Source organism: Cherax quadricarinatus, chromosome 81 (genome assembly GCF_038502225.1).
Source record: "Cherax quadricarinatus isolate ZL_2023a chromosome 81, ASM3850222v1, whole genome shotgun sequence".
NCBI classification, from domain to species: Eukaryota; Metazoa; Arthropoda; class Malacostraca; order Decapoda; family Parastacidae; genus Cherax; species Cherax quadricarinatus.
In genome coordinates, this window is record NC_091372.1 from 8,661,280 (window position 1) to 8,680,445 (window position 19,166).

General features: G+C 38.6%; 1 protein-coding gene across 7 annotated transcripts in view; it reads left to right on the forward strand.

The window, feature by feature from the left end:
- Window positions 1-19,166, forward strand: part of LOC128699864 (probable E3 ubiquitin-protein ligase HERC1) — a gene marked incomplete at its 5' end in the record, with an annotated part of 163,798 nt that overhangs the window by 99,514 nt on the left and 45,118 nt on the right. For 5 of the 7 annotated variants that reach the window (XM_070102322.1, XM_070102324.1, XM_070102325.1 and 2 more), the window contains 4 exon segments: window positions 966-1,137; window positions 3,495-3,612; window positions 6,587-6,711; window positions 6,821-6,966. In XM_070102322.1, coding sequence (XP_069958423.1) covers window positions 966-1,137; window positions 3,495-3,612; window positions 6,587-6,711; window positions 6,821-6,966 — 561 coding nt within the window. 7 annotated transcript variants of the gene reach the window in all.

Below are 19,166 nucleotides of genomic sequence, written 5' to 3' on the forward strand. Positions count from 1 at the left end.
ATTAGTAATATGCTGTATGACAATCATTAACCTGTTGTAAACCTCTGTAACACTTGTAAGGCAAGACTTCCCATTCCTGAAGTCATGCTGGTGTTTTATAAGCCCCTATCAGAGAGAAGACACTGCCTGGACCTCCTTATGACCAGGCACCATGATAGTTTCTGCTTCCTGGTGGGTCTTCAGAGGTGCGATCATTGGAATTTTAAATATTTTCTGTGTTCCTCAGTCTTTTTCTCATACAGTATTCTGTTCATTTGCTTTGGGTGGTTATGTGGGTAGAGATTCATTATTTTTAAAGTTTGCTTTGATGTAGAGAGAGTCCAGTTTAATAAGAAAAACATTAATAACCACAAATTGCATTTCCTTTCTCTGGTCAGCCACTGTAGCCAATGACTTGTTACAAAAGTTCTCTGATTTCTGTGAGTTGGTAAATATTTTCTTCTGTGAATTAGCCTTTTAATTCATCTCTCTCAATTTCTTTCTAATTTTTCATCTGGCTGTTTATACTGAAGCAAACCTTGTTTCTCAGGGTCGATAATTGAAAATTGCTTTATTTATATGTTGACTTTTAATTATTTTGAATATTAAATAGATCCTTTTCAGTTCATCCTCTAAAGAAAGAATAATATCCACAGGCCCAAAGATATTCAAGCTAATAAATAATAAATATTATACAGTAGATATTCAAAGTAGTATTACCATTTTATCATATCTTTCTTTTAATTTTTGAGGTGCATAGGAATTTGTTTTACTTGCATATTAACTCTCGAGCATTTTAGAGTGAATAAAAAGTGCTTTACATAATTTTTAATACCTTTTTTATTATCAATTTGTAACGATAAAGCCAAGTAAATCTTCAACACGGCAAGCGATGGAGGTTCAATCCTCCGTCCACTGAGTACAAGATAAACATTTTACACTCCACAGGAGTTTTCCTCGATTTTAATAGTTGCTTTATATTGCAGGGTCCAGTTCAGTGTCTGGAGTGGAGCAGCAACTGTTGCTTACTGGCATCTTGTGGTGAAGGTGGAACAAAAGTCTGGGCACAAACAGCAAATGGCTGGACACCAGTGTATTCCTTAGATTACAAGTCTTTACCTTCATCAGTTAAATGGTCTCCAGTTATAAGTAAGAATGGTAATATAGGTTTTCTTAGTTATATTTAACTTATCCCTCCATTATATTGTATATTTATGCTATTGAGTTTGTATTTTAAGTAGTTTGTGTACCCTTTTGTTCCCTGTTCGATATCTTAGTGAATGGAATTGGTAGCAGGATGCAGATGGTTGGTGAAAGACAATTTGCTCTGTGCAATATTTTATGCAATATTGCATGAAACCTTGTGCAAATGAAGGTCTCCATTGCAATTGTCTTTTTCACCATCGTAGTGTGTAATGGTGGTGGTAGTAGTGGTAGTGGCTTGTTCATCAGGAAACAAGGCAGGTGACTTCTGACCTGGGTCTTTGAGACAGTCTTCATGTAGTAATCTAATGTTTTGTTGCGACTTATTCTTTGAAATGATTACAACATTTTATCTACTGCTGCTGTTGCTGATATTTGTTTTTATTTTACTTGGAAGGAGCATGAGCATCACTAGGATGAGTTTAGAGTTTATCAGGGTTTGTATTGGATATTTTGTCAGTGGCTGAGTGGTAGTGGCACATAACTGAGGGACCTGGGCTTGATCCCAGAGAGGGTGAGACATTGGTCATGTTTCCTTACACACCTGTTATCCCTGTTCCCTCAGCAGTAAGTAGGTACATGGGTGTTGGGCGACTGCTGTAAGTGATATCCTGTGGACATGAAACAAATGACCCACTGGATGTAAGTATTGTTTTTTGTTTTTTGTTACCCTAAGTTACTAATTGTTGCAACCCCTGAATGGGTTGCAATGATTATTATGTATATATATAATGTATATTACCTTTTCATATAATTTTATATTGCTTATATTTGCAATAATAGCTAAATCGTAAATTTTTATTATTTATTATCACACTGGCCGATTCCCACCAAGGCAGGGTGGCCCGAAAAAGAAAAACTTTCACCATCATTCACTCCATCACTGTCTTGCCAGAAGGGTGCTTTACACTACAGTTTTTAAACTGCAACATTAACACCCCTCCTTCAGAGTGCAGGCACTGTACTTCCCATCTCCAGGACTCAAGTCCGGCCTGCCGGTTTCCCTGAACCCCTTCATAAATGTTACTTTGCTCACACTCCAACAGCACGTCAAGTATTAAAAACCATTTGTCTCCATTCACTCCTATCAAACACGCTCATGCATACCTGCTGGAAGTCCAAGCCCCTCGCTTTATATTGTTATTTGACTTACGTTGGTAGGATGTAACATATTATGTGCTCAGTTCAAGTCTTGATTGTCTAACTACTGTAATTATCGCTCTTTGCTCGTTAGACTGCCGGCTTCTGAGCTGCAGTTGTCCACGGAGCTATCACGTGATCGAGGGGGGTGTCCTCACCTCGCGTGAAGTATTCAGTCTGCTCTAGACTCTCTTGGTGGTTGGACAGATTGTCTGTCTCATTATTCTTGTTAGTTCTGTAGAACTCTGTTCACAGAACCTTGTATAGACTTAGTGATTTTCGACTTTGTACTGAGGTTGTGTCACATAGACTCGAAACACCTCAGGTCCTGAGCTGTAGCTTCTCACCTAATTTGTACTGGTTTCTGTGTATTATCACAGTTGGGGATTTTCTTATGCTGAACTTAGATTCAGTAGTATGGGAGTTTTGTGACTTTTGTGGAGGATCTACAGATGGTCCCTACTTAGTGTCGTTATATTATCTCCTTGATCCTGATTGTGTCGCAGTTGCTTGTTGTATTGCTATTGGGCTTAGCATTCTTTTTATTGTTCAAGCAGACTGTTCTGGTTGCCAGTCGGTCAAGAAGTTAGTTTATGTGAGGACTTTGTCAGTCACTTGTTTAAGTCTAGTCGAGTCGTGAGACATAGCGAACTACTTAGAGCACTTACACACATGCACAAACTTACTTGTACATATTTGTAATATCTTATTAAATGTTAATGTACCAGATGGTACTTAAGAATTATAAATGTGATATGTGCTTTCAGCACAATAATACTGTACTCGAGAGAATTGATATTATGTTGATTACTGTGATTAATTTAATTTAATTTAATTTGATAATATACCTCTAGACTTAATAAATTTATTAAATTTTAATTTCCCTAGTTAGTAGCCTACCAGTTGTTATCCTGAAGCACTATTGAATCACATTGAATTCTAATGGATAATTGGACAAGGATACTGACTACTTGTTACGAAAACCCAGTAACAGGCTGGATGCTAGAAGGGCAGTCCTTTCTAGTGTTCACTGGAGATCTCTAAGCTTCTAGAATCGCGTTTTTTGTAACACTAATCCTCCAGGCTAACCTAATAGTCATCCTACACTCATTGTAGCAACACGATATGCTGCTTTTACAGTATTGTTGATATTGCTTAATTTGTACTTCTAGGTGGTGTAAGTGAAGGAGTGTGCGTACACATGCTGGTGGTTGGCCACGAGGATGGTTTGGTAACAGTCTGGGTCGTACCTCAGACTCCTGCTTCAGAGGCTTCGGAGTACGAGGGAAGGTAAGAGAGCTTCTATTTTTTCTTTTAAATACAGTAACAAGGTTCATCTCACCTTGTCAGGTTTAGACGAAAAACAAAATTACAATATTAGCTTTTTATAAAAGGCAAAATGACATTTAAGATTTCAGTAATTTGTAATTTGTGGAAAAAATTATTTTTTTCCCTGTAAAAAATGTTGTATATTAGTGGTATACAGTACCGACAAGATAATGAAAGATACACGTTTGCTTTATCAATACATTACATGGACACAATGTAAAGACTAGAAATATATACAGCAGACAGTAGAAGATGAGGTAATCAGTTCCTCAGCCTAAGAGCAGGTGATGACCACCGTTGTCTTGAATATTACATGTTTAGGAAAATTGTACCGCTGATAATTTCCAGAAACTACAAATAATTCAGAGGAATAACTGTAAAGCATAAAAAATTTAGTTGTTATATGTAGAGCTGTATGTGAGTGATGGGTAACACTTACCTGGCTCTCTGCCTCTTGTCACATACTGGTGCAGACCAACAGCAGTAGCAACAGTCTCACTGAACAGGCGATCAACAAAAACTCCAAACTATTTGTTGGTTTATCAGACTTCTACTCCATAGTGGAACAGTATCATTCCAGACCATGGAGCTGAATTCTTCTCTAGGCTGAGGGACTGACCACCTCACATGCTTTTCTCCAAGGTTGATGGACTGATTACATCATCTTTATTTCACTGCCACACCTTCTCCCTCTATATTCGACTGAAGAAGCCTATTGTGTAGGCAAAACATTTCATCATTAAAGATACCCAACTATTGCACATGTCTTAATCTTTAAAGTAGTCTCTCATTTAGCTTGTCAAATTCTCTATTCCACTTTGGCAAGCCTCTGTTTCTTTAGTTGATTAATAGTGGCTTTTATAAATTTTTTTGATTAATTTTTCATCTCTGTTTTGTGTTTCTGCCACTAAGATTTTGACATTATTTTGTGTTAGGTATTTTACTTTTGTAACTTTATTTTTTACTGTTATATTGGTCATACAGTAAGCTCTTAAGTTGATACCACCTAGTACAGTTTTATATAAACACCATTGAAGGAGTGCATTAAAGATTACATATAACCCAAAGTAACCTTAATTAGATGCACTGAAAATCTAAAAAAAAATTTGGGTAGTACCTTCATTAGGTTAGGTAAGGTTTGTCAAGAAACGGGACATTTGTTTCCCGATGCTAGTCTTAGTCACATGATGGCCCACAGCTGGAGCTTTGGTCATCTGACCAAGGCCTTCCACCGGCTTACTTTCCTCCATCCTTTTAAAAATTATAGTTAACTATAACTTGAGTGGGAAGTACAGTGCCTGTGCTCTTAAGGAAGGGTGGAGATATGTTGCAGTTGTTTAATTGTAGTGTAGGCATGTCTGGCAAGACAGTGATGGAGTGAGCGATGATGAAAGTGGTTTCTTCTTTTTCGGGTCTCCCTTCCTCAATGGGAAACGGCCAATGTGTTAATAAAAAATATATAACCATTAAGAATAACAAGGCACAATACTGGATATATAACCATTAGATCATAACCCTTTGAGGGTCCACACCCCTAATCTGAAAATTCCCCACAGGGGTCAAGAATTTAAAAAAAAATTATTTTTTCTTATGAAATGGTAGAGAATTTTTTTCTGAAGGTGCAAATTACTAATTTTAAAAAGAAAAACTTTTGTTTTTCTTTTTGGGCCACCTTGCTTTGGTGGGATACGGCCGGTTTGTTGAAAAAAAAAAAAAGTGCAAAATTTGATATTTACACATCGGTGATTTTGCTCACTTTGAGTCCTATATTCGGCCAATTACATTGTTCCATTAGACCACATTCTTAGCTATTTTGCTAGTATGTATTCCATTTTATCTATTGAGCACAAGAAATTGCCCAGTCAACTATTTCGATTACCCAATAAAGTGATTGGAAATTGGTAATTTGGCCAATTACACACAAATTTCAGAATATTCCAGTTTCAAAATAGGGTCCAGAATAAACATTGCAGGCATTCCTGGCACTAAAATAACATTTCTTCTGTTTATTAGTTATGATTCCAGGCTTTACAGATGAATTCCATTTTGATGTTTTATTCACATAAAGAATTTTTATTCACACCAAAAAATAGAAGATATACTCTTATGCAATATTGTAATGATTGTATAAATAATGTCAGCGCATTCTTAAACACACATTAGCCTCACCAGCTGACGTATATTGGATGCGTGATGTGATTTGTTTGCTCTTGAACATCGGCAAGAATTTTCTCTACTTTGAGCTCATTTTCAAGCTATTTCGAAAATCATCTCTATTTCTGTAATATATCCCCCATTCTATCAAATGAGACCAAGAAACCACAAATACAACCATAAAAGCTATATGAAAATACACCGCAGAGTTGCTGTTTTAATCCAAAAACGGTCGGCTTTTTTTTCTTACTATGCACTGCGTGCTGCAGGATTTGTTTTATATGATGCACACTTAGCCTATATATGTATTCTCTCATGTCTAGGCCAAAAGTTACCACTCACAGCTTATCAGAGTGAGCTGAGCTCATGATGTAGTACTACGGCTTGGACCCTGGCTTCAATAGAACTACGGGACGGACCCTCAAAGGGTTAATTAGACTGGCTTCCTTAGTTTTTCACAATCTGCTCAGTGAGCCACAAGCAGTGCTTCCTAGTCTCCCACCAATCATGTTAAGTGAGAGCAAGTCATGTCTACTAGACAATATTGTTTGAGCAAATTTGAAGGTGTCTGATATGTAACCCTATTTTTTTTTTTTTTTTTTTTTTTTTTTTTTTTTTTTTTGCACATGTTTTTCACTGTGATAAAGCTAATTTTCATAGGACACCAACTTTCAGCAATATATCCCATGCATCATAAGAGTTGACTATGTACCTTCACTATTTAAAATATATTTTGAATTGTTTTAAACAAACATAACTAGCAGTTGTTTCTCCATAACAGTGAGCAACCTGAAATTTGTTCACCGACTCTGTCTCACAGTCCCCGCTGCTTGCTCCAACTACGTGGTCATCAATGTTCAGTTACTGCACTAGATATATCACTCTCAGGTCTTATGCTGGCTACAGGTTAGTCAATGAAACAGGAGGCATAATGTTATTCTTCAGTGAAAAAAAAAGCCATAGACCATTTGTGAATTATCAGAGTTATTATTTCATAAGTCTTTTAATATTTTAGGTTGTTTGAAAAGCACAAATGGACTGGTGAATGTATGGTCTCTTCAAGATGGTTCCCTGCTGCAGACAGTAGTAGGCTCAGGAGGCATCTCTGGTCTAGCATGGGCTGGCACCACAGGCCTAGCTGTTAGTCTCACACAATCACAGGTAAGTATTTTCTGGTATTTCATTATAAAAATATCTGAAGCATGAGTGGGGGTGTTGCAGCTACCTCCTCCCATGGCAGACATTGGTCTGAGACGCTCCCTCGACAGGGAGCCGAGACTTGGCCACCTCTTGGAAAATGCCAGGGCCTGGCGATTATACTGGCGAATCTACAACAGAACAGATGTTGCAACTGGAGGATCATTTAACCCCTTGACTATTGAAACCCCAAATCTTGAAGTGTCTCCTGGTGTTGAAAAATATTAAAAAAAAAAAAGAAATTTCTTATTAAAATGTTAAGATTATTTTTCTGATTGTTTTAGTCCCCCCCCCCCAAATTTTTTTTTGCCATCAGTACTTGCCGAGATATAGAGGCGTGAAGTTGGCAGAAAATGAGCCGCGTATGGCAACAGCGGTGACTGCCGCTCACCCGGTAAATTTTGGTTCACTTGTATTCAAATGTTTCTTGTTTTTTTCACTATTTTATTTTTTCACATAACTTACGTGGCCTGAGAGTCCAAAGTAAGGTGCAATGTACATATATACACTCGTATACAACACAATAAGCTCACGAATGTAATTGTTAGTACAGTAGGGCCCCACTTATACGGCTGGTTAGGTTCCAGGCTACCGCCATAAAGCGGAAACCGCCGTAAAGTGAAACACCCTTTTTTTCCACTTACAAATGCATACAAACACTAGATAACAAGTTTACACTAACATATATTAAGTTAGCAATAGAACCAGGCATCAAAAAACAATAAAGTACAATGCACACATAGTGCACTCATTACTTACCCTAAAATATTTATAGTCTTAATCTAGGGTGAGACAAGTAGTATTTATTGTAAGAAATCAAGTGTGGTATGTATGGTAGTCAGCCAGGCTACCTTACCAGGTACTATTCTATGATATTTAAGCATCCCAGAGCGGTATATACAGTTACATTACTTACCTTAAAATATAGGGTGAGATGAGTAGTATTTATTGTAAAAAATCAAGTGTGGTATGTATGGTAGTCAGCCGGGCTACCATACCAGGCCAACCCACCCATACATATATTCTATGATATTTAAGCATCCCAGAGCGATAAAATGTATATACAGTTCACTCATTACTTACCTTAAAATATTTGTAGTCTTAATGTAGGGTCAGGAGTAAGTAAATGAGATAAAACGAATAAATGAGAGAGAGAAAGAATGAGTGCATGAGAGAGTACAGGTGCAGAGTTATGTAAACAAACCAGGCGAAGGTAAGTTTTGTAAACAAAGTGTACACGTCTGGTTTGTGTACAAGTTACATTGTGTACAAGTTGTCTCTACATTGATACGGTAGAATAAATAAATGAAGAACACTCCCATTCTCATGTAACATCATTTTGAGAAGAAATGAAGCTCTGAGTAAAGGCAATGGAAATAAGTCACTCTGACTTTTTTGGGTTATCCTAGGTTCTCTACACATATGTTATGTATGATAATCTAGTAAGTAAGTAAGTAAGTAAGTAAATTTATTCAGGTATACACAAATACAGTTACATAGAATTATCATACATAGCAGCATATGTGTAGAGAACCTAGGATAACCCAAAAAAGTCAGACAGAGTGACTTACTTCCATTGGGGTCCTTTTGTAACTGTATTTGTGTATACCTGAATAAACTTACTTACATACATACGAAAGGAATAATTTTCTACAGTTACCCCCAGTAACACATTTTGTCTTACGTTAGATTAGAGAAAATGTTATTCTTGCCGTCACTTGTACAAGTTATCTGGCTACCACATCTCATATTTATGTTTATTTATTCTATTGTGGGGTGTATTTATCATCTTTTTATGTTATGTATCGTGTTTATTATATAATTTTGAAAAAATATCATAGATGGATTAATGAAAATGTGTGTTTAACATAATATACGACATTTAAATGAGACTCGATGATTATTATTATCATTACTAATATGACGTCTGGAGACGTAAGACACTCTTACTGATTTTAATGTGTACCTGCATGCCAGCACAGTATGTAAGTTTATTTAAGTACAGGTATACATAAGTATAATTATCAGAGTATATATAAAATATGAAATAACTTTTAAAAACATTTGAAATTTTGGAGTTTCTAGACAAAATGGAGAGACTTAGTGCTTACTGAGCTCACGAAGAATGTAAACAAACAGGGTGGGGCGCGGTGACCGTATTAGAAAGTCAGATGGGGGGAGCCGTATAGCGAGTTTTGGTCATAATTTGAAATGACCGTATTAGCGGAACGCTGTAAAGTGAAACGCCGTAAAGCGGGGCCCTGCTGTATATTGTTTACAAAACTTGTTTACACAAACAATACAAAAAGTTGTTTATTACTATTGTTTTATAATACATATACAAACGTACAGTCACTGGACATGTTCCTAGAAGTTCTGCAGCTTGTGGAACTCTTTGAAACATGGTGTCATACACAATGGTGTTTTACACTCCTCTCACATAAAACCAGTGTGTCTGCATTTTTGTGGGCATTTTTTTTTTATGTGCAAAGACAAAACACCTCGTCTGAGGAGTTTTCTTCAAAGTATTAGCAGGCAGTTTTTTTTTTCAACAAACCGGCCGTATCCCACCAAGGCAGGGTGGCCCAAAAAGAAAAACGGAAGTTTCTCTCTTTAAATTTAGTAATTTATACAGGAGAAGGGGTTACTAGGCCCTTGCTCCCGGCATTTAATCGCCTCTTACAATACTCATGGCTTATGGAGGAAGAATTCTGTTCCACTTCCCCATTACCCTAGGTAAATGATAGTGTGTCATCATTCCTTCCTTCCTACCTTCCTGCATTCCTTTCCTACTTTCCTTCCTTCCTTACTGTTTTCCTTCTTTCTTTTCATCTCGTCCTTCCTTCCTTTCTTTCTTCCTTCCTTCCTTTCCTTCTTCCTTCCTTTTGGTTTCTATAATATATTTTATTTATTTATTTATTTATTTTTTATTATCACACTGGCTGATTCCCACCAAGGCAGGGTGGCCCGAAAAAGAAAAACTTTCACCATCATTCACTCCATCACTGTCTTGCCAGAAGGGTGCTTTACACTACAGTTTTTAAACTGCAACATTAACACCCCTCCTTCAGAGTGCAGGCACTGTACTTCCCATCTCCAGGACTCAAGTCCGGCCTGCCGGTTTCCCTGAACCCCTTCATAAATGTTACTTTGCTCACACTCCAACAGCACGTCAAGTATTAAAAATCATTCGTCTCCATTCACTCCTATCAAACATGCTCACGCACGCCTGCTGGAAGTCCAAGCCCTTTGCACACAAAACCTCCTTTACCCCCCCCCCCTCCAACCTTTCCTAGGCCGACCCCTACCCCGCCTTCCTTCCACTACAGACTGATACACTCTTGAAGTCATTCTGTTTCGCTCCATTCTCTCTACATGTCCGAACCACCTCAACAACCCTTCCTCAGCCCTCTGGACAACAGTTTTGGTAATCCCGCACCTCCTCCTAACTTCCAAACTACGAATTCTCTGCATTATATTCACACCACACATTGCCCTCAGACATGACATCTCCACTGCCTCCAGCCTTCTCCTCGCTGCAACATTCATCACCCATGCTTCACAACCATATAAGAGTGTTGGTAAAACTATACTCTCATACATTCTCCTCTTTGCCTCCAAGGACAAAGTTCTTTGTCTCCACAGACTCCTAAGTGCACCACTCACCCTTTTCCCCTCATCAATTCTATGATTCACCTCATCCTTCATAGACCCATCCGCTGACACATCCACTCCCAAATATCTGAATACATTCACTTCCTCCATACTCTCTCCCTCCAATCTGATATCCAATCTTTCATCACCTAATATTTTTGGTATCCTCATAACCTTACTCTTTCCTGTATTCACTTTTAATTTTCTTCTTTTGCACACCCTACCAAATTCATCCACCAATCTCTGCAACTTCTCTTCAGAATCTCCCAAGAGCACAGTGTCATCAGCAAAGAGCAACTGTGACAACTCCCACTTTGTGTGATTCTTTATCTTTTAACTCCACGCCTCTTGTCAAGACCCTCGCATTTACTTCTCTTACAACCCCATCTATAAATATATTAACCCTTTCAGGGTCCGTCCCGTAGATCTATGGCTTTACGTTCAGGGTCCAAACCGTAGATCTACGCCATGAGCTCAGCTCACTCTGATAAACTGTGAGTGGTACATTTGGGCCTAGATATGAGAGAATACATCTATGTGGTATGTGTGCACCACATAAAACAGATCATGCAGCACACTGTGTATAATGAGAGAAAAAAAATGAAATCATGATTTTTCGATTAAAACAGCAACTTTGCAGTGTTTTTTCGTATGTTTTTTATAGTTGTATTTGCGATTTCTTGGTCTCATTTGATAGAATGGAAGACATATTACAGAAATGGAGATGATTTTGATTGGTTTTAGCACTGGAAATGGCTTGAAACTAAGCTCAAAGTAGCAGAAATGTTAAATTTTTGCCGATATTCAAGAGTAAACAAACGACCTCACACGTCTAATACACGTCAGCTGGTGGGTCTAATATACATTCACAAATATAGTGATGATATTTATACAATTATTACAGTATTGCATAACAGTAAATCTTCTATTTTTTGGTGTGAATAAAAATTCATTATGTGAATAAAAAATCAAAATGGAATTTATTTGTAAAGCCTCAAAACATAACTAATGAACAGAGGAAATGTTAGTTTAGTTCCAGGAATACCTACATTGTTTATTCTGGACCCTATTTTGAAATTGGAATATTTTGAACTTTGTGTTAAATTGGCCAAATTAACAATTTCCGATCACTTTATTTTGTAGTTGAAACAGTTGATTGGCGATTTCTTGTGCTCAATCGATAGAATAGAAGTAATACTAGTGAAATAGCTAAGAATTTGGTTGATTGGAATAATGTAATTGGCCTAAAATGGGAGTCAAAGTCGGCAAAATCGCCGATTCGTAAATATCGCTGACACATCAAAATTCGCGAGAGCATAATTTCGTCAATTTTCCACCAAATTTCGTACTTTTTGTTTTATTACCTTCACAAAAAGATTCTCTACGATTTCATAAGAAAAAATAACAAATTTTTTTTTTGAAAATTCTTGGACACTGGTGCGTGACTCCAGATTTGGGCCTTGGACCCTGAAAGGGTTAAACAACCACGGCGACATCACACATCCCTGTCTAAGGCCTACTTTTACTGGGAAATAATTTCCCTCTTTCCTATGTACTCTAACTTGAGCCTCACTATCCTCGTAAAAACTCTTCACTGCTTTCAGTAACCTACCTCCTACACCATACACCTGCAACATCTGCCACATTGCCCCCCTATCCACCCTGTCATATGCCTTTTCCAAATCCATAAATGCCACAAAGACCTCTCTAGCCTTATCTAAATACTGTTCACTTATATGTTTCACTGTAAACACCTGGTCCACACACCCTCTACCTTTCCTAAAGCCTCCTTGTTCATCTGCTATCCTATTCTCAGTCTTACTTTTAATTCTTTCAATAATAACTCTACCATACACTTTACCAGGTATACTCAACAGACTTCTCCCCCTATAATTTTTGCACTCTCTTTTGTCCCCTTTGCCTTTATACAAAGGAACTATGCATGCTCTCTGCCAATTCCTAGGTACCTTACCCTCTTCCATACATTTATTAAATAATTGCACCAACCAGTCCAAAACTATATCCCCACCTGCTTTTAACATTTCTATCTTTATCCCATCAATCGCGGCTGCCTTACCCCCTTTCATTTTACCTACTGCCTCACGAACTTCCCCCACACTCACAACTGGCTCTTCCTCACTCCTACAAGATGTTATTCCTCCTTGCCCTATACACGAAATCACAGCTTCCCTGTCTTCATCAACATTTAACAATTCCTCAAAATATTCCCTCCATCTTCCCAATACCTCTAACTCTCCATTTAATAACTCTCCTCTCCTATTTTTAACTGACAAATCCATTTGTTCTCTAGGCTTCCTTAACTTGTTAATCTCACTCCAAAACTTTTTCTTATTTCCAACAAAATTTGTTGATAACATCTCACCCACTCTCTCATTTACTCTCTTTTTACATTGCTTCACCCCTCTCTTCCCCTCTCTCTCTTTCTCCATCTACTCTTCCCTCCTTGCATCACTTCTACTTTGTAAAAACTTCTCATATGCTAACTTTTTCTCCCTTACTACTCTCTTTACATCATCATTCCACCAATTGCTCCTCTTCCCTCCCGCACCCACTTTCCTGTAACCACAAACTTCTGCTGAACATTCTAACACTACATTTTTAAACCTACCCCATACCTCTTCGACCCCATTTCCTATGCTCTCATTAGCCCATCTATCCTCCAATAGCTGTTTATTTCTTTCCCTAACTGCCTCCTCTTTTAGTTTATAAACCTTCACCTCTCTCTTCCTTTTGGTTTCTATAATATATATACACATATATAGTCACTGGATACTTTCATATAACTGCTATTATCTTCATTCAGCAAGCTTGTCTTGTGTGAGAGTGTGTGGCTTCTAATTGTTCTGTGTCAGGGTTGGCAGCTGTCAAAATGACATGTTGTCTCATTACTCGCTCCCCTACCGCCTGTCAAAACAATGGGGTTGGATGCTCGCTTCTCCTCCATCCTATCTAATTATCTTTCTCCTGCATTCTCTCTCTCATTCTCTCTTTCTCCTTCATTCTTCTGATTATTTATTATTATCACACCGGCCGATTCCCACCAAGGCAGGGTGGCCCGAAAAAGAAAAACTTTCACCATCATTCACTCCATCACTGTCTTGCCAGAAGGGTGCTTTACACTACAGTTTTTAAACTGCAACATTAACACCCCTCCTTCAGAGTGCAGGCACTGTACTTCCCATCTCCAGGACTCAAGTCCGGCCTGCCGGTTTCCCTGAATCCCTTCATAAATGTTACTTTGCTCACACTCCAACAGCACGTCAAGTATTAAAAACCATTTGTCTCCATTCACTCCTATCAAACACGCTCACGCATGCCTGCTGGAAGTCCAAGCCCCTCGCACACAAAACCTCCTTTACCCCCTCCCTCCAACCCTTCCTAGGCCGACCCCTACCCCGCCTTCCTTCCACTACAGACTGATACACTCTTGAAGTCATTCTGTTTCGCTCCATTCTCTCTACATGTCCGAACCACCTCAACAACCCTTCCTCAGCCCTCTGGACAACAGTTTTGGTAATCCCGCACCTCCTCCTAACTTCCAAACTACGAATTCTCTGCATTATATTCACACCACACATTGCCCTCAGACATGACATCTCCACTGCCTCCAGCCTTCTCCTCGCTGCAACATTCATCACCCACGCTTCACACCCATATAAGAGCGTTGGTAAAACTATACTCTCATACATTCCCCTCTTTGCCTCCAAGGACAAAGTTCTTTGTCTCCACAGACTCCTAAGTGCACCACTCACTCTTTTTCCCTCATCAATTCTATGATTCACCTCATCTTTCATAGACCCATCCGCTGACACGTCCACTCCCAAATATCTGAATACGTTCACCTCCTCCATACTCTCTCCCTCCAATCTGATATTCAATCTTTCATCACCTAATCTTTTTGTTATCCTCATAACCTTACTCTTTCCTGTATTCACCTTTAATTTTCTTCTTTTGCACACCCTACCAAATTCATCCACCAATCTCTGCAACTTCTCTTCAGAATCTCCCAAGAGCACAGTGTCATCGGCAAAGAGCAGCTGTGACAACTCCCACTTTGTGTGTGATTCTTTATCTTTTAACTCCACGCCTCTTGCCAAGATCCTCGCATTTACTTCTCTTACAACCCCATCTATAAATATATTAAACAACCACGGTGACATCACACATCCTTGTCTAAGGCCTACTTTTACTGGGAAAAAATTTCCCTCTTTCCTACATACTCTAACTTGAGCCTCACTATCCTCGTAAAAACTCTTCACTGCTTTCAGTAACCTACCTCCTACACCATACACTTGCAACATCTGCCACATTGCCCCCCTATCCACCCTGTCATACGCCTTTTCCAAATCCATAAATGCCACAAAGACCTCTTTAGCCTTATCTAAATACTGTTCACTTATATGTTTCACTGTAAACACCTGGTCCACACACCCCCTACCTTTCCTAAAGCCTCCTTGTTCATCTGCTATCCTATTCTCCGTCTTACTCTTAATTCTTTCAATTATAACTCTACCATACACTTTACCAGGTACACTCAACAGACTTATCCCCCTATAATTTTTGCACTCTCTTTTATCCCCTTTGCCTTTATACAAAGGAACTATGCATGCTCTCTGCCAATCCCTAGGTACCTTACCCTCTTCCATACATTTATTAAATAATTGCACCAACCACTCCAAAACTATATCCCCACCTGCTTTTAACATTTCTATCTTTATCCCATCAATCCCGGCTGCCTTACCCCCTTTCATTTTACCTACTGCCTCACGAACTTCCCCCACACTCACAACTGGCTCTTCCTCACTCCTACAAGATGTTATTCCTCCTTGCCCTATACTCGAAATCACAGCTTCCCTATCTTCATCAACATTTAACAATTCCTCAAAATATTCCTTCCATCTTCCCAATACCTCTACCTCTCCATTTAATAACTCTCCTCTCCTATTTTTAACTGACAAATCCATTTGTTCTCTAGGCTTTCTTAACTTGTTAATCTCACTCCAAAACTTTTTCTTATTTTCAACAAAATTTGTTGATAACATCTCACCCACTCTCTCATTTGCTCTCTTTTTACATTGCTTCACCACTCTCTTAACTTCTCTCTTTTTCTCCATATACTCTTCCCTCCTTGCATCACTTCTACTTTGTAAAAACTTCTCATATGCTAACTTTTTCTCCCTTACTACTCTCTTTACATCATCATTCCACCAATCGCTCCTCTTCCCTCCTGCACCCACTCTCCTGTAACCACAAACTTCTGCTGAACACTCTAACACTACATTTTTAAACCTACCCCATACCTCTTCGACCCCATTGCCTATGCTCTCATTAGCCCATCTATCCTCCAATAGCTGTTTATATCTTACCCTAACTGCCTCCTCTTTTAGTTTATAAACCTTCACCTCTCTCTTCCCTGATGCTTCTATTCTCCTTGTATCCCATCTACCTTTTACTCTCAGTGTAGCTACAACTAGAAAGTGATCTGATATATCTGTGGCCCCTCTATAAACATGTACATCCTGAAGTCTACTCAACAGTCTTTTATCTACCAATACATAATCCAACAAACTACTGTCATTTCGCCCTACATCATATCGTGTATACTTATTTATCCTCTTTTTCTTAAAATATGTATTACCTATAACTAAACCCCTTTCTATACAAAGTTCAATCAAAGGGCTCCCATTATCATTTACACCTGGCACCCCAAACTTACCTACCACACCCTCTCTAAAAGTTTCTCCTACTTTAGCATTCAAGTCCCCTACCACAATTACTCTCTCACTTGGTTCAAAGGCTCCTATACATTCACTTAACATCTCCCAAAATCTCTCTCTCTCCTCTGCATTCCTCTCTTCTCCAGGTGCATACACGCTTATTATGACCCACTTCTCGCATCCAACCTTTACTTTAATCCACATAATTCTTGAATTTACACATTCATATTCTCTTTTCTCCTTCCATAACTGATCATTTAACATTACTGCTACCCCTTCCTTTGCTCTAACTCTCTCAGATACTCCAGATTTAATCCCATTTATTTCCCCCCACTGAAACTCTCCTACCCCCTTCAGCTTTGTTTCGCTTAGGGCCAGGACATCCAACTTCTTTTCATTCATAACATCAGCAATCATCTGTTTCTTGTCATCCGCACTACATCCACGCACATTTAAGCAACCCAGTTTTATAAAGTTTTTCTTCTTCTCTTTTTTAGTAATTGTATACAGGAGAAGGGGTTACTAGCCCATTGCTCCCGGCATTTTAGTCGCCTCATACGACACGCATGGCTTACGGAGGAAAGATTCTTTTCCACTTCCCCTGGGCTATTATCTTCATTCAGCAAGCTTGTGTTGTGTGTGAGTGTGTGGCTTCTAATTGTTCTGAGTCAGGGTCAGCAGCTGTCAAACTGACATATTGTCTCATTACTCACTCCCCCTACTGCCTGTCAAAACAATGGGGTCAGATGTTCACTTCCCCTCCATCTTGTCTAATTATCTTTCTCCCTCATTCTCTCTCTCATTCTCTCTTTCTCCTTCATTCTTCTTTCTCCTTCATTCTTTATTCTCCTTCATTCTTCTGGTATCCTGGGCATTTCTTTTAGTCACAAACTCCTCAAAACCATGAAATTGATCTTCACTGACACTTCCATTTGTGTTAGATCACTTGGGAAGAGTAGTTCCAGATTTGCCAGGAAGTCGCATATTTCTTACTGCTAGGCATGCTGAACAAGGACTACTGAAATGGCATTGCCACAATGCACCACTGGCTCCCCTATTTTTTTTATATGGTGTACACTGACCATGGAGACCCATTCTCTCACATGTGGGACTTTTTGGTGTTTTCTGTGATGCATTTTATGGTTTAATTGGTTATTTCTTTGTATCATTTGAAGGAAATAAAGATGATTTTGGTTGGTTTCATGACTGGAAGTAGCTTGAAATTGGGCTCAAAGGTACTATTTGATTATTGATAATTTCTGACATTGTTGGTACTTTTAAATTTGGAGGTTCCAACAGTAAAAGAGGTTGAAAAAAATGATCACCACATATTATATCTGTACAATGGCTTCAAGGGACTAATTTGGCAGCATAGGTCTCTGTATAGATTAAGAATACTTTAAGAATTTCACATTGACCAGCCTTCAGTATGTTGAAAGATGCTGTATTGTTAAACAAGATACCAGTAATTACTGTCATATTTTAATTATTCCTGTACAGCGGTACCTCGAATTTTGAACAGCTCCCAACTCGAACAATTACGTAAGTGTATGAACCATACCACGGGTGGGGTTTGAACCCGCGGTCAGAGAGTCTTAAAACTCCAGACCGTCGAGTTAGCCACTAGGCCAGCTAGCTTCAATAAGGTTCATCCAACTAGGTATATTTCTCCACCATAGGTATGGTTTGTTTGCACTCGTGTCATTACGATTTCGTGAGTTATGTTGACGGCTTTGAGGGGACTTGAGCTAGAGTTCGTCACAGCCATGTTATGCGGGAGATTCATCTGTAAAAACTTGCATTTGTGGTCACAGTGGTGCCTATGCTAACCTTCCTATGGTGTAGAAATATACCTAGTTGGATGAATCTTATTGAAGCTAGCTGGCCCAGTGGCTAATGCGATGGTCTGGAGTTTTGAGACTCTGACCATGGGTTCAAACCCCACTCGTGGTATGATTTGTTTGCAGTTGTGTCATTATGATTTCGTGAGTCATGCAAGTGTATTTTTGTAAGTGCTTTTGTAAGTGCATTTTTGGGGGTCTGAAATGGACTGATATAATTTACATTATTCCTTATGGGAACAAATTCGTTTGGTAACGGTACTTGAACAGCCTTCTGGAACGAATTAAGGCCGATATTTGGGGTTCCACTGTATTTGTTTTACATGATGGTAGGAGTGCTGGTGTCTTTTTTTCTGTCTCATAAACACACAAGATAACAGGTATATCTTGCTACTTTTACTTAGGTCACACTACACATGTATGTACATGTTTATGTATATACACTCATCTGAGTTTTCTTTAATTTTAACTTAATAGTTCTTTTTTTATTAATTTTCCTTTCATATCCATGGGGAAATGGAATAAGAATCTTTCCTCCATAAGCCATCATGTTGTAAAAGTTAACTAAATTGCCAGAAGCAGTGGACTAGTAACCCCTTTTCCCATACAGCTTACTAAAAATAAGAAAACCGTCAGTTTTTTCTTTTTGGGTCACCCTGCCTCGGTGGGAAATGGCCAGCGTGTTTAAAGAAAAGATTATTCTGAAGGAGGGGTGGAGATTTGTTTGTTTTTGAACTGTAGTGTCGTCATGCTTTTGATAAGACAGTGACGGAGTGATGATGAAAGTGTTTCTCTTTTTGGGTTGCCCTGCCTCGGTGGGAAATGGCTGGTGTGTTAAAAAAATAATTATTGAGAATCTGTAGTTATTAGGAAATTTAATAGTTAACGAGAAATTTATGGGTTTTACTAGAAAATTGTAAATAATACATTG